Source organism: Schistocerca gregaria, chromosome 2 (genome assembly GCF_023897955.1).
Source record: "Schistocerca gregaria isolate iqSchGreg1 chromosome 2, iqSchGreg1.2, whole genome shotgun sequence".
In the NCBI taxonomy this organism is placed as follows: Eukaryota; Metazoa; Arthropoda; class Insecta; order Orthoptera; family Acrididae; genus Schistocerca; species Schistocerca gregaria.
In genome coordinates, this window is record NC_064921.1 from 466,324,956 (window position 1) to 466,338,072 (window position 13,117).

Below are 13,117 nucleotides of genomic sequence, written 5' to 3' on the forward strand. Positions count from 1 at the left end.
ATCCATACAAGACTACACCCCTCCAGATAAAATCTTCAGAAAAGATATCCTAGCATTTAAATTTTCTGATGTTAACAAATTTCCCTTTTTCAGAAACACTTTTGGGGCCATTGTAAGTCTGCATTTTATATCCTCTCTACTTTGGCCACAATCAGTTATTTTGCCACCCCCACAGCAAAACTCCTCAACTAATTTTAGGATCTCATTTCCTATTCTGATTCCCCCCAGCATCGCTTTATTTAAGTATACAACATTCTAACACTTTTCAACTAATCTTCTAGGTCATTTGCTATCTCTAACAATTACAGTGTCATCAGCAAACCTTTAAGTTTTTATTTCTTTTCCATATCTAAGAAAGGGGAAAAAAGATGCCCAGCACTTTTGGTATGAGAGACAATCTGAAAATGACACAGTATTACTGTCTGACAACACAATACATAAAAAAGTGTTTATTTTTATAAATACATGGTTCAATTATTTATATACTCACACAAAAATGGTGCTATACAAATAAAGTGATGGATGATTATTTACAGCCTCTTTTTAACTAGGCATCATATGACTCAATCCATGATTACACTGAAGTGATACAACAGAGGAAATTATTAAAGTGCTTACTGTAAATTCAGTACAGTTCAATGAAGAAACATAGGCTACCATAATTTCTTGATCAACTGAAGAAATATATAGACTCAAGAACTTCCTGTAAATTGAAATCACCTTTCTGAGGCACTTTTTGCAGTATTTTGTTGAGTCGTAACTTAGCAGCACTTGTCAGAGATCCATCATCCTTAATATCCCTGTAAAATAATATAAAACCCTCAAAAAACAGAAGTTAAATACAATGCTAATTATTAACTTAAATAACCTGAAAGCACTCATCACCATGAAATTATGCTATATCAAAAGGAAAATCGTATGACCCATTACTTGTTCCATGTCAACAAAGACAATTGTTTGAAAAGCTCTCAAGATTCTGTATTATTTTAATTATCCATACAAGGAACTCATTTTTATCCCTGATATCTGTAACTACATAATGTAGGATTAAAATAAGATAAAAACAAGTTAAATGAAATAGGCAATGTACATTATAAATAAATCTCCTTGAGGTCCTCCTCCTCTATGCCATTCACATATTTACCAACCATTTTTGCATTCTTCTTCATTCAGCCTCTACTACATATGATCACCATATGGTATGTTTCATATTTCCTTCACTAACCAGCCCCAACATTGTGGCCCATTTGTCCATCCACTTTCTCTTTTCCTCTACAAACATTTTGTGCCTCTCTCTTTCTCATGCTAAATTACTCCCTTGCTTTTGATGCCCTTATTTCAAATAATATTTTGAGCATCTTATGCTTCTGAAACACTGCTTATTTAGTTTCAAAATTCAATAAAGGTGTCTGTCTGTAACTTTTCACATTACCAGTTCTTCTACACATCTTCTCTGCTGCTTTTAACACTGTCTTCTTAAAACTCTTCCATTATTTTTCCACAGTTTTTACTTATTCAGTAGGGTCTCCTTTCTTATTTTTGTCTGATATTGTTCGTTCTAGATACTCTTATTCTCCTTTCTTGCTTTTTCTCTCCTTTTCAGCCATTCATTTGCCTGATGTTCATCTGTTGCTAACATGGAATCTTAATTGGAATAATTTAACATACTTATAAACCCTGTGTTCCTAGTATCTACTTCTGGCCATCTTCTCTGACAACAACCATTTCATTGTAGACACAAGATGTGAAAGCTCATCACAATGTTCAGATTAATTTAATTAACCAGATCTTCATCATGGATATCTAGGAATGATATTATTGGTTTCTAATAACTAGTGGTTTGTATTAATCCACTGATGACTAATATACTTCCAGATAATAAATTCCCACTTACCATTAAATTTACATTCGGATTAAATGCTAATCCTAGTTATGTTAATTTGTGACTATCTGTGATCCACCAGCGAACACAAGTACTTTTAATTTGATAATTATGTATTCCATATTAGAAGAAAGTTAAAAATGAATGAGATATGATGTAGAAACACCATATTTGCTTGCCTGTGATGTTCAGAGAGTATGAACCATACACTGAACATGAAAATTCTGCACCCATTACAGTTACGTCTGACTTGTGAACCACCACACTAGATGGACAACTATTACTGCATCCTCAATGACTGCAACACCAATTAGGCACAATATTGTATCCATTACACTTTGTCCTGTGCAGTCTGCCACAAGTTGTGAAGCAAAAGCAGCATTTCGATGGATAAATGGTGGGGAGATATGTTTCTTCATTACACCAAATTCTGCCTTGAAATCAGTGATGGACATTGATAATGCTAACAAAATGGCACATATAATCATGTCACCATGCAGGAAGGAGGCACATCCCACTCTATATGAACATTTCTGTGTTTGTTAAGGGAGCACTGAACAGTGTAGGATACATCCTGACTAGCGATGACTCATTCTGTTGCTGTTCATGTAATGTCAATGAGATGTGCTCTCATGGGAGGGCAATAGCTCTGCCTTCACATTACCCAATGCTCTCACCAAGACCATCATCAAATCCCCTGGCTAGTAGGTACACTAGATGTGTCCTACTTTGATCAAGTGTGGTACATGGCTGGATGGTGTCTTTATCTTGAATGCATTAACTCGAAACCCACTGATCAACTTCAGTAACAAGTGGTAGTAGCTTGGAATGCTATCTTCTGTCTCCTTGATCATCTCTACACACAACTGCAAAACAGTACAATAGAAGTGGCTAAGCAAGATGCTGAAAAATTGTTCAAGAGAATCTGTCCATGTGTGAATTGAATGAACCCCATGATTATTATAATATACACTTTACAATCTGTGTAAAATGTGAATAAAATGGTATACATATTGACACAACTTCTTCAGGGTATCAGTTTTCATTGTCTCCTTGTGTACATTACATATTCCTTCCCTCCAACACAATGTCTACACAAACAGCACAATGCCTTCACAGCAGCAGATGTCCCTTCACAACACTAGTGCCCAAGTGAATAGCTCAAATAAGTTTGGTTTAATCTAGTCTCAAGACATATAGTTCAGATATCAAATACGAAACATAGGGGAATGCTTAATTAAACAAACTTTGTATACAATCATTTTCTTATGAATTCTCTTTCCAGCAACACACCTCATACACCAAGGTGAAAATTTCTTATGAAAATCGCAACTTGGATAATACAGTTATCTTCAGAAGTGTAAAATTGGCAGAATGAGCACTAGTATCTGCTGAAAACAGCAGTTTCATGGTAATGTTAGGTAGAGAATACTATACAACTTATGTCATCTCTGATCTGTACCAGCGGAGTGCCAGGATACTGAATTACAGTGAAAATATTGCTCAGTTTAGAGTAACAATATGTGATAAAATTTTGAATCAAACTAGACGTATCAGCTTTTAATGTTGTAAGAAAGCATGTAACAGGGCTTTTTGACTATGATGAAGAAGAAATGAATACAGCAGGATGCCCAGCCCATGGCTGAAAGTCCAGTCATTCAAATGAAATATCTTTGAATTTTTACTGATGGATGAAGAAAATTAAGGATAACACAGGAACGCTGCAATATCTTGCTTGCTCATCTCTGCATTCCAGAGGAGTTAGATATGAAAAAAATTATCTACAAAATTGGTTTCCAATTAACAGCAAAAAACCTACATGTTGTTTTTGTACTGACTTGTACTAAATATAATAACAGTGCCATCTGTGATAACTCTTGAAACAAGTCCGTGGTTCTTTCAAAGAAAAAAAAATTGGGGATTATAATCTTTTGTGATTCTGGAAATATTTTTGGATGTGTCATTTGAATTGTGAATCATTATTTACGGTGTAACTGCTTGACACACTGCCTGACAGTTATGAAAGTCTACGACATTTGTGGTGCGCAACTCACACTAATAAAATTAATGAATGTGTTAACATCTGATGAAAGTACTCGTGCTTATTGTAAGGAGAAACAAGAGGAATGAGCTGCTCTGTTGGCTACCAATGCATATGTTAAAGAAATGAGAAATGCAGATGGTGCCTCTGGCAGGATTAAATCTAACAAACACAAAAATCAACAAACGAAAAGAAGCTTAAGTGAATCTTTTATGGTGGATTTGACCATATTAACTGTACCCGAATATTAAACAAAAACGCAAAGAGTGTCAATTAACAATATAAAAGTGAAACGTTTGACAAAGCTTTCATTGGTGGAGTAATGAGCATTGAATTGGACAAGAACTTGTGAATCGTTGATTGCGGAGTGACAAATCACACCCTAAGAAAAATTGAGTGGTACACATCATTACAAGTTTGCAAAACCACTGCAGATGTGTATGGGGAATGATTCGACTAAGAACACACCAGAGGAGTACTATTTACTTCAGAGATTTTACTGGTGGAGAGTGAAAGTTACACCATATGGACAATGTTTTATACATTGCACATGGATGAAGAAACGTCTTTTCTATATTACTGCTATGGATAAGGGATTAGACATTTACTCGTCGAAACACAAGTGTGAGTTCTGAAACAATGGCATTGTAAAAGCATATGGCATAAGAATTGGCAATTTGTTGAAGATGTTGATTCAAGTGAGAACATTATTCATCCTCATAGTCCTGCAGTAAACCTTTCATCAATAGAATCTCTATAAATTTGGTGGGAATGCTTGGGTCATCAGAACAAACAACACATAAAAAAAAAACACCACCACCACCAACAACAACAACAACAACAACATGACAATGACAGTGAAGACGTTGGTAAAGAATTTTGTGAGGCATGTGTTAAGGGTAAGTAGCACTGTATCTGTTTTCACTAATGACAGCTGTGTGCTAGACCACCTGGAGAAGTGATTCACGCTGACCTGTGTGGACCTAGGAAATTTAAATCCCTGGGAGGATAAGAATACTTTCTGTACTGTAATTGTGATTTTTTTTCAACATGACACACAGTTTATTTTCTTAAGCAGAAGTCTGAAACTGCAGAGAATATTGAGGAAATGCTGAGTGCTGTGAATAATTTGTGGACACCCACCAAAAGCATTTCAATATGGTGGCAGATGGGAAGTTGACAATACTGAAATGTAAGATTAAGTGGCATACAACTCATCATCTTAAATTCTTACTCTCCAGAGCAGAACATATGTGCTGAGAGAACCAACATAACTGTTGTGGAACTAGGTCAAATCATGTTGCTATCTCAGGACTTGCCTAAGATTTTGAGGGCACAAATGAGTGTGGACTGAATTGGAAAAACAGAAAGTCTTATTGAAATACTGCTGGCTGAAACAAAAACAAGACTAAGAATTGTACAGAGGCTATTAAGTCCGCAGGCCATGAACATTGGAGAAACACAATCAGTGAAGAAAGTGAAGATTTTGTTTCCATGGGGACCCATAGCCACTGGTCATACTGCACTTTATTAAAATTGTGCTATTAGCTAATTTTGGCTGTGTGCCGTTATCAAGCCTGTCAGACTGCAGCACTAAAGAGAGTGTTACGATGAAGTATGAATTCTGGTTTTATGTATGTGACATACATGAACGTGATGGGCACGATACAAAATACATGACATAGCAAATGTGCTTGATGATGGCTCATGGGCGAAATTAGCTAATAGCACGATTTTAATAAAGCACAGTACAGCCTACAATGGACAATGTACTCTTTCATTAAGGAAGAAATGCTATGTGAACTTTGGAACCTCTGCCACCATGTCATAAACCCCGTTACTGGGTTTATGGAGTGAAGTGTGGGAAAACTGGTCACTATAAAGCAGTACTACTTAGATACAATACAATTCAAGCAATTTTGAGTGCTGTTGCTAGTGAGCACCATCATTTGGCACAGTTTAATGTAATATCCACTTTTTTGAATGGATTACTAAAAGAAGAGAGATATACCAGCAGCCTAAGGAATTTAATGATGGAGTGATCGGATGTGCAAGCATCATGAAAGTTTGTATGGATTAAAGCAGTGGTCGAGGTGCTGGACTCAATGGACCATGGACTTCCCAGTGAATATTGGCATTGTAGAAATAAGGCAGATCCCTGCTTGTTCTATCGGCAAGAATAATGACAAACTGAAGGTAGTTCTGTATGTCAAAGATGAATTAAAGGGAAATTCAAGATGTGTTTAAGGTTACTGGTAAGCCAGTATGGTATTTTTAAACATGGTGTTAATATGTCAAGAGAATGGATCAGTAAAGACTAATCAAGAAACTTATGCTATAGGCATACTTTGATAGTTTAACATGACAAATGCAAAACCTGTGGCAAATCTAATCAGGCAATATCTACATCCACATGAGGTGACCAAAGATAAACCACTGAACTCTCCATATCAAGAAGTAATTAACTATAATATGTATTTAGCTATTGGAAGAAGGCCTGATGTAACATTTGCATTAAGCTGTGCATCAAAAGTTTTACAGAATCTTCAAGAACATCACTGGTCTTTGGTACTAAGAATTCAAAAGTACGTCAAAGGTTCAGTGCCACTGGGTATAAAGTATGAAGCTAGCCATGCAAATGGAAGACTTGAGATATACTGATATTTATTGTGCCAGTGATCCAGCAACTCCATTCTCAGTGGAGTGTCTGCAAGATTTTGTTGAAGAGCAATTACCTGCACAAGTAAGTGACAACAATGCACATCATTGCTAACAACTCAGGAATATGTGGCTGCTAGTGAAGGGGAAAGAGAAGTAATATGGCTATTCAAACTCTTTGAAGAAATTTCACCACTGGAGTGTATCGATGTTCTCCCTGTTGATAATGCAAGTGCCATTACATTGGGCAAAAACCCTGAACTTCACTGGAGATTGAAGCACATTGATGTATGCATGCACTACATCCTTGAGAAACTTCAAGAAGGTCAGTTAGCCATCAAATGTGTACCAAGCAATGAGGAAGCTGCAGATATTCTCACCAAACCAGTACCATGTCTCCAGTTTGAATATTTTAAATCATTAATTGGAATGCTTTTGTTACTATACATATCACTATATACATTTAGGGGAAGTGTTGGAGTGAAATGTTTATATTGAAATTTAAATGAAATCTCTTTGGTATGGAGTTGTGTATCTCTGCATGCAATTTATGATGTCCCTAATAGGTAGGTAGGTAGTTAGTTAGTTGGCTGGTTGCTTGTTCCATTGACGGTAGCCGTTATGATGTGGAACGTGTCAAGTGCACAAGAAATGCACATATGAAACAAAAAAGCTTTTTTAATATTTAAAGATTAATATTCCTATGTACCCCATTCCCTTAAATGGCACAAAATGCATATACTATATATGTAGATTTATTTATTCCCATTCAAGAATTCATCTATGGTATAGAAGGAGTTTTCAAGGAGATATGATTTCAATTTATTTTTGAAGCTATTACTACTGTCTGTCAGACACCTTATTTCATCTGGTAATTTGTCGAAAATTTTTATAGCATCATATTTTACCCTTTTCTGTGCCAAAGATAGGTTGAGCAAAGGCTAGAGTAAGTTTTTCTTTTTTCTGGTATTTAATAATGAATATCACTGTTGTTTTTAAACTGGTCCATTTTATTGAGAACAAATTTCATTAGTGAGTAGATGTGTTGTGAGGCTGTTTTAAGAATCCCCCAATCTTTTAAATGATGCCTACAAGATGTGCGACTATGAACCCCACACATTATTCTAACCACTTTCTTTTCAGCAGTGAATACTTTTTGTCTAAATTTTGAGTTACGCCAAAATATTATTCCATATGGCATCAGAGAGTGAAAGTATACAAAGTATGTTAGCTTACTAATTTCTGTACTCTCAAAATTGGCAATTATTCTGATCGCAAAAGTTGCTGAACCTAGTCACTTTAGGAGATCCAAAATATGAATTTTCCAATTACAATTCTCACCTATATGTACACCCAAAAACTTAGTATGCTCTACCCTGTCAACTGACTTCTGTTGATGTGTTATATTTATTGAAGGAACCGTACTTTTTGCACCAGAAAATTGGATGTACTGTGTTTTTTTTTCAAAGCTTAGAGCAAGCCCATTTGCAGAATACCAATTAATGACTTTTCCAAAGACCATATTTGTATCATTTTTAATTGGTCTTTCTTTTACTGGACTAATAATGATGCTTGTATCATCAGCAAACAGTGTCAGTTCAGCCTCCTGTTTCAGATAGGAAGGGAGGTCATTCACGCATATCACGAACAGAAGGGGACCCATGATTGAACCCTGTGTAACACCTAATGTAATTTCATCACAGTTAAATGAAGTGGCAAACTTATTTAAATCACTTGACCCATATAAGGAAACTATTTGCTTCCTGTTCTGTAGGTATGACTTAAACCACTCATATGCTATTACATTTATATCATAGGATTGTAATTTCTGTGACATAATGTCATGGTTCACACAATCAAATGCTTTGAACAAGTCACAGAATATTCCTATTGGTGACATTTTACTATTTAAAGACTCTGTTATGTGGACAGTGAAATTGTATATTGCTGTCTCAGTGGAACAGCATTTTTGAAATCTGAACTGTGATTTACTAAGTATCCCTTACTGTTGGCTAACCACTCTTGAGTACATTACTTTCTCGAAGATTTTTGAGAATGTTGTAAGCAAGGATACTGGCCGATAATTATTGGCATCTGTGGTGTCCCCTTTTTGTAGAGAGGCCTGACAATGGCATATTTTAACCTGTCTAGGAAAATACCTTGAGTTAGTGATGCATTACATATGTGATTCAGAACATCAGCTGTAATTGCTCCACATTGTTTTAATATCTTGTTAGAACAGAACATTTATTTTTCAGATATTTAATAATTTTGCTTATTTCACAAGAGGTTGTTAGGTGAAACTTAATCTGACTACATTTTTTCAACGCAGACTCTTCCATGTACTGCCTAGCTCTTTCTTTGGAACTGTTATCACCAATTTTTTCTCCTACACTTAAGAAATGATTGTTAAATACATTAGCTACTTGTGTACTGTTGGTTAGGATGGTCTCGTTCTCTTTAAAAGTAATACTATCCCCAGCGGTTACTTTTCCTGTCTCCCTTCTAACAACATTCCATGTTGATTTGATTTTATTGCTGGAGTTGTTAATTTCTTCTCCAACATACATATTTCTTGATTTCCTTACAACTTTTCTCAGTATGTTACAATAATTTTTATAGTTTACAACTACTTCTGGATCTTTACTAGTTCTTGCTGTCTCATACAGTTTTATTTTTCTTTCTGAAGACACTTTCATACCTGTGGTAATCCAAGGTTTCTTTGAAAAGTGCGTGGTGTTACACTTAGCAAAATTTAATTTTTTTTTTTTTTTTTTTTTGGAAACAATGTTCAAAGAGGGATATAAATTTATCAAGAAATATTTTGCACTTATCATTAGCATTTCGCTCATTATATACATCTCCCCAATTAACATTTCTGAAGCTTTCTCTGAAGTGGTGTATAGATACCGGGTTGAATGACCTCACACTTTAACTTAATTGTTTCTGAACTGTACACCCTGCTAGGTTTTGTAAGTTAATCAGTTGTGCATTATGGTCTGACAATTCATTTACCACAGGGAAAGCGCGTGTTTGTTTTACATCCTCTTTTTCTACAAATACAATATCTATTAGTGTGCTACTGTCCTGAGCTATACGTGTAGGTAACTGGATCACTGATTCTACGTTATATGTTGTTAATAACACTTCTAGTTCACTTTTCCTACCAGACTTACTTAGAAAGTTTACATTGAAATCACCACAGATTAATAACTTCTTCTTTTTGTCTGACAGACAGCATAATAGGGAGTCAAACTTTTTTATGAGCAGCTCCCAGTCTCCTAATGGGGACCTGTACGCTGTTGCTAATATCAATACCACATTATCTAGCTGAAGTTCACATGCACAAACCTCAAAGTGCTGATCAACACAAAATTTGCTTACTTCTACAGTTTTGCATTTATACCCTTGTTTTATGAAAATGGCAACTCCTCCTTTATCCATCCTAGATCTACAAATGTAAGATGCTAAATTATACACACTTATACTGACACTATCCATGCCCACAGTAACATCGTGTTCAGACAGAGTATATCAATCTCAATCTTATTTTGGAGATCATCTAAACACACTAATAGCTCACCTACTTTATTTTTTATTCCCCTGATATTTTGATGAAGTTAGTTGATACTACCCTTAGCTTTACCCCTATTTACTGTACATGAAGTTTCTTTTATTCTATTTATCTTGATTGTCACCTGTCTGGACTTTGGCTCTCAGAATTATGTTAAGTGCGTACTTTATTGATTTTATTAACCCTTGAGCAGGCGCGCCTACATATAAAGTGCGCCCACCACAAATAACATTGTCTTGTACTATTCAACTGTTGTTTTAAAATTGTGAGCCCATATCTATTCTTTCATTATTGCTTCAGCTAACAAAATGCTAAGTCGTGTCATCTTATGTTCAATTGAGCAGCAGAAATGTAAAATGAACAGCAAGATAGGCAACAAAAAATGTACAATCCATGCAAGAAAATTCCCGATTCCAAGCTAGCAGCACAATTCCACATAGAAGCAGTAGTCTACAAGATAATTAGCAAATCAAATAAATAGCTGGCTGCAATTTGATGCAGCTGTGCTGTTTAACACCTTGAGTGTGTCATTACCATGGGGTAACACCTGTATGCGCATCAGAATGATGTAATGAAAGTTTTTTTATTATTGTTTAATTAAACAGTGATTTAGCTCATATAATGTAACAGGGTGTATACGTTGACAAGAAAAAAAATTCCCGGATTTCCCGGTTAAAGACACACTTTCTCCCTGGTGAAAATACACTTTTTCCGTGTTATGTGACAGTATACTTTCCATCGGAACTGTAAAACTTATCAATCCTTTGAATGGTTATGGTTTTATACAGCGGTGTAGAATTTCCGAGCACTTTAGAAAACGAAACTCACGGGGAAAAAACACTTTTTGGAAAGATCTTTCAAATGCAGTAACATGTATGTTGCATATTTTCATATTATTTAAATTTGAATTCCACTAAACACCGCATGCTACTTTCTGAAGCATCAAAATCAAGACTGATGCCCTTTGTAAGCCAGTTATAGCTCATCTCACATGATCTCACTGGCCGATGACAGTTGATATTCAGAGCATAGGACACGTGATGCAGTCAGCCAATAGCAACAGCACTGTCAAGTAGTGTGAACACGTCAATAGGAAAAGTTACGGTTTAAATTAATATAGATAGTGTTGCTACAAGAACAGCAAAGCTTTCACATACAATATTGGCCTCGAAGATTAATAAGGTGCAAGAGAAGGTAAGCTTTCACAAATAATGTTGATCTTTTTTGCATGTTTTACATACACAAACACGTATGTAAAATTTTTAATAACGACATAAATGTCTAATCTTCCGGGCTTGAAATTCTTCTAACTGTCTCGTCATCATAGAGTTGATTTTTAAATGAGAGTCAAATGCTCTGATGTAAGAAATTCATTGTACATTCTCACAAATAGTTCATCTTGCGTAAAAGGAAATTTACTTTGAAAGTAACGCTTTTCAAACCACCATTCGCAATATATTCCTGCGACTTGCTAGAAACAGGTTTGTTCCAGCAGTTGTCAGAGCACCAGATAGGCTTCATTGGGCTTGGGTAGCTACGATGATGTGGGAAGCCCATATGTTCATATGTGTAAAACATTAATAGATTTTATATTATGTCATAAAAGAAATAAGACATCAGAGGCTACTCCAAAAGCATCGGAATTTTGTAAACCAACTAAAATGCATGATCTGGCTTAAAGTGCACATTCGTATGTCCAGATTCCCAATGAAGTAGGCCTCGACAATGAAGTAGGCTTTTCAACGTGCTTTTCGGGATGTAAATTTTCTCATGTTTGGTACCAGAAACTGAAAACGTGCACTTGAAATGCTGCGGACAGTTGAAACTGGCCAATAGTGTCGAATTAAAAACTTTGTTTCAAATAAATTGATGCCTGAGTGAAAAAGATTAATAAAAGCCAAATTTCTGTAGCAAACCAACAAAAATACTTAATTGTCCTGCAAGGTGATTAATGCTAACAACACATTTTAGCCTTCTGAAATTATGTGAATGTATTTTAATTCACTAGATAGCTACAGGCCACAGAAATCTGTTCTGTTTTTATTTGACATGAGAGCAGTAAACAAAGAGGAAACAGCAAAGTTACTAAACGTAAACACGGGTCAGGTGAGGATGACCCACCTCCCCACTACAGCTCAGATTGCTCTGCGCATCAGCCCCAGATTTATGATATTTCCGAACTGGGGCAGTACTAGATAGTGCCCCTACCCCCTCCTGTGAGTGTCTGACATAGGACTTCTCACAAATATGTTCATTTTGTAGCACACATCTTTCTGAAGAGTCTGATAGCTAAAACATATATATTCGAGGACATGTAAGACATGTTATTTTGTCTTAGGTGTGCCAAAGTGCAGCGCCATGCCTCTTCACACATTAATATTCCATTGCATGTCACTGAATTTTGTTCTGTGGAATTCAAATGTGTATATTTTGTAATAGATGCCATCAAACTATATTCAGGACAGGTTTGACATCCTACACCTCTTAAAAAAAAAAAAAAAAAAAAAAAAAAAAAACCCTCACAATAAGTTCTGGATGGCATGATTTGTAACCGGGAGAACAAGAACTCTTCAGAAAATTTGCACACTTTATTACCTATTAGCTAATAACTTGCTGTTTTGTGCGACATAAAATTAAACATAGGATACATAAAAACAGTAAAGGCAAGAAACACGCAAGACAGTATACATTTCTTCAATCCTCCGGTCCTAGCTATTTTTTCTCTCTATCTTGCTACAACTGTACATGGTGTGCTTTCCTTTTGCGAAAGAATCTATTACCTCATCAAAGTTTATCAAATGTTTTGCTACATGAAAAATCGAAATGCTATTATCTAATACTGAAAAGCTGTTAATACAAATAGTACTCATGACTATTGTGGTTTCTCAATCTGATTTCGTCAATTTTGTCACTATCTGCTAGATAAAACAAATAGGCCTTTCTAATATTGCAGCCCTTATAA

The 13,117-nt window shown here is 35.6% G+C and overlaps 1 protein-coding gene across 1 annotated transcript in view; it reads right to left on the reverse strand.

Moving 5' to 3' along the window:
* Positions 1 to 415: 415 nt before the first annotated feature.
* Positions 416 to 13,117, reverse strand: part of LOC126326121 (DNA-directed RNA polymerase, mitochondrial) — a 272,901-nt gene continuing 260,199 nt past the window's right edge. Inside the window, exon 24 of the mRNA XM_049995553.1 lies at positions 416 to 800. Within this exon, the coding sequence (XP_049851510.1) occupies positions 671 to 800 (130 nt within the window). The 3' untranslated portion in view covers positions 416 to 670. The remainder of the gene's footprint in view (positions 801 to 13,117) is intronic.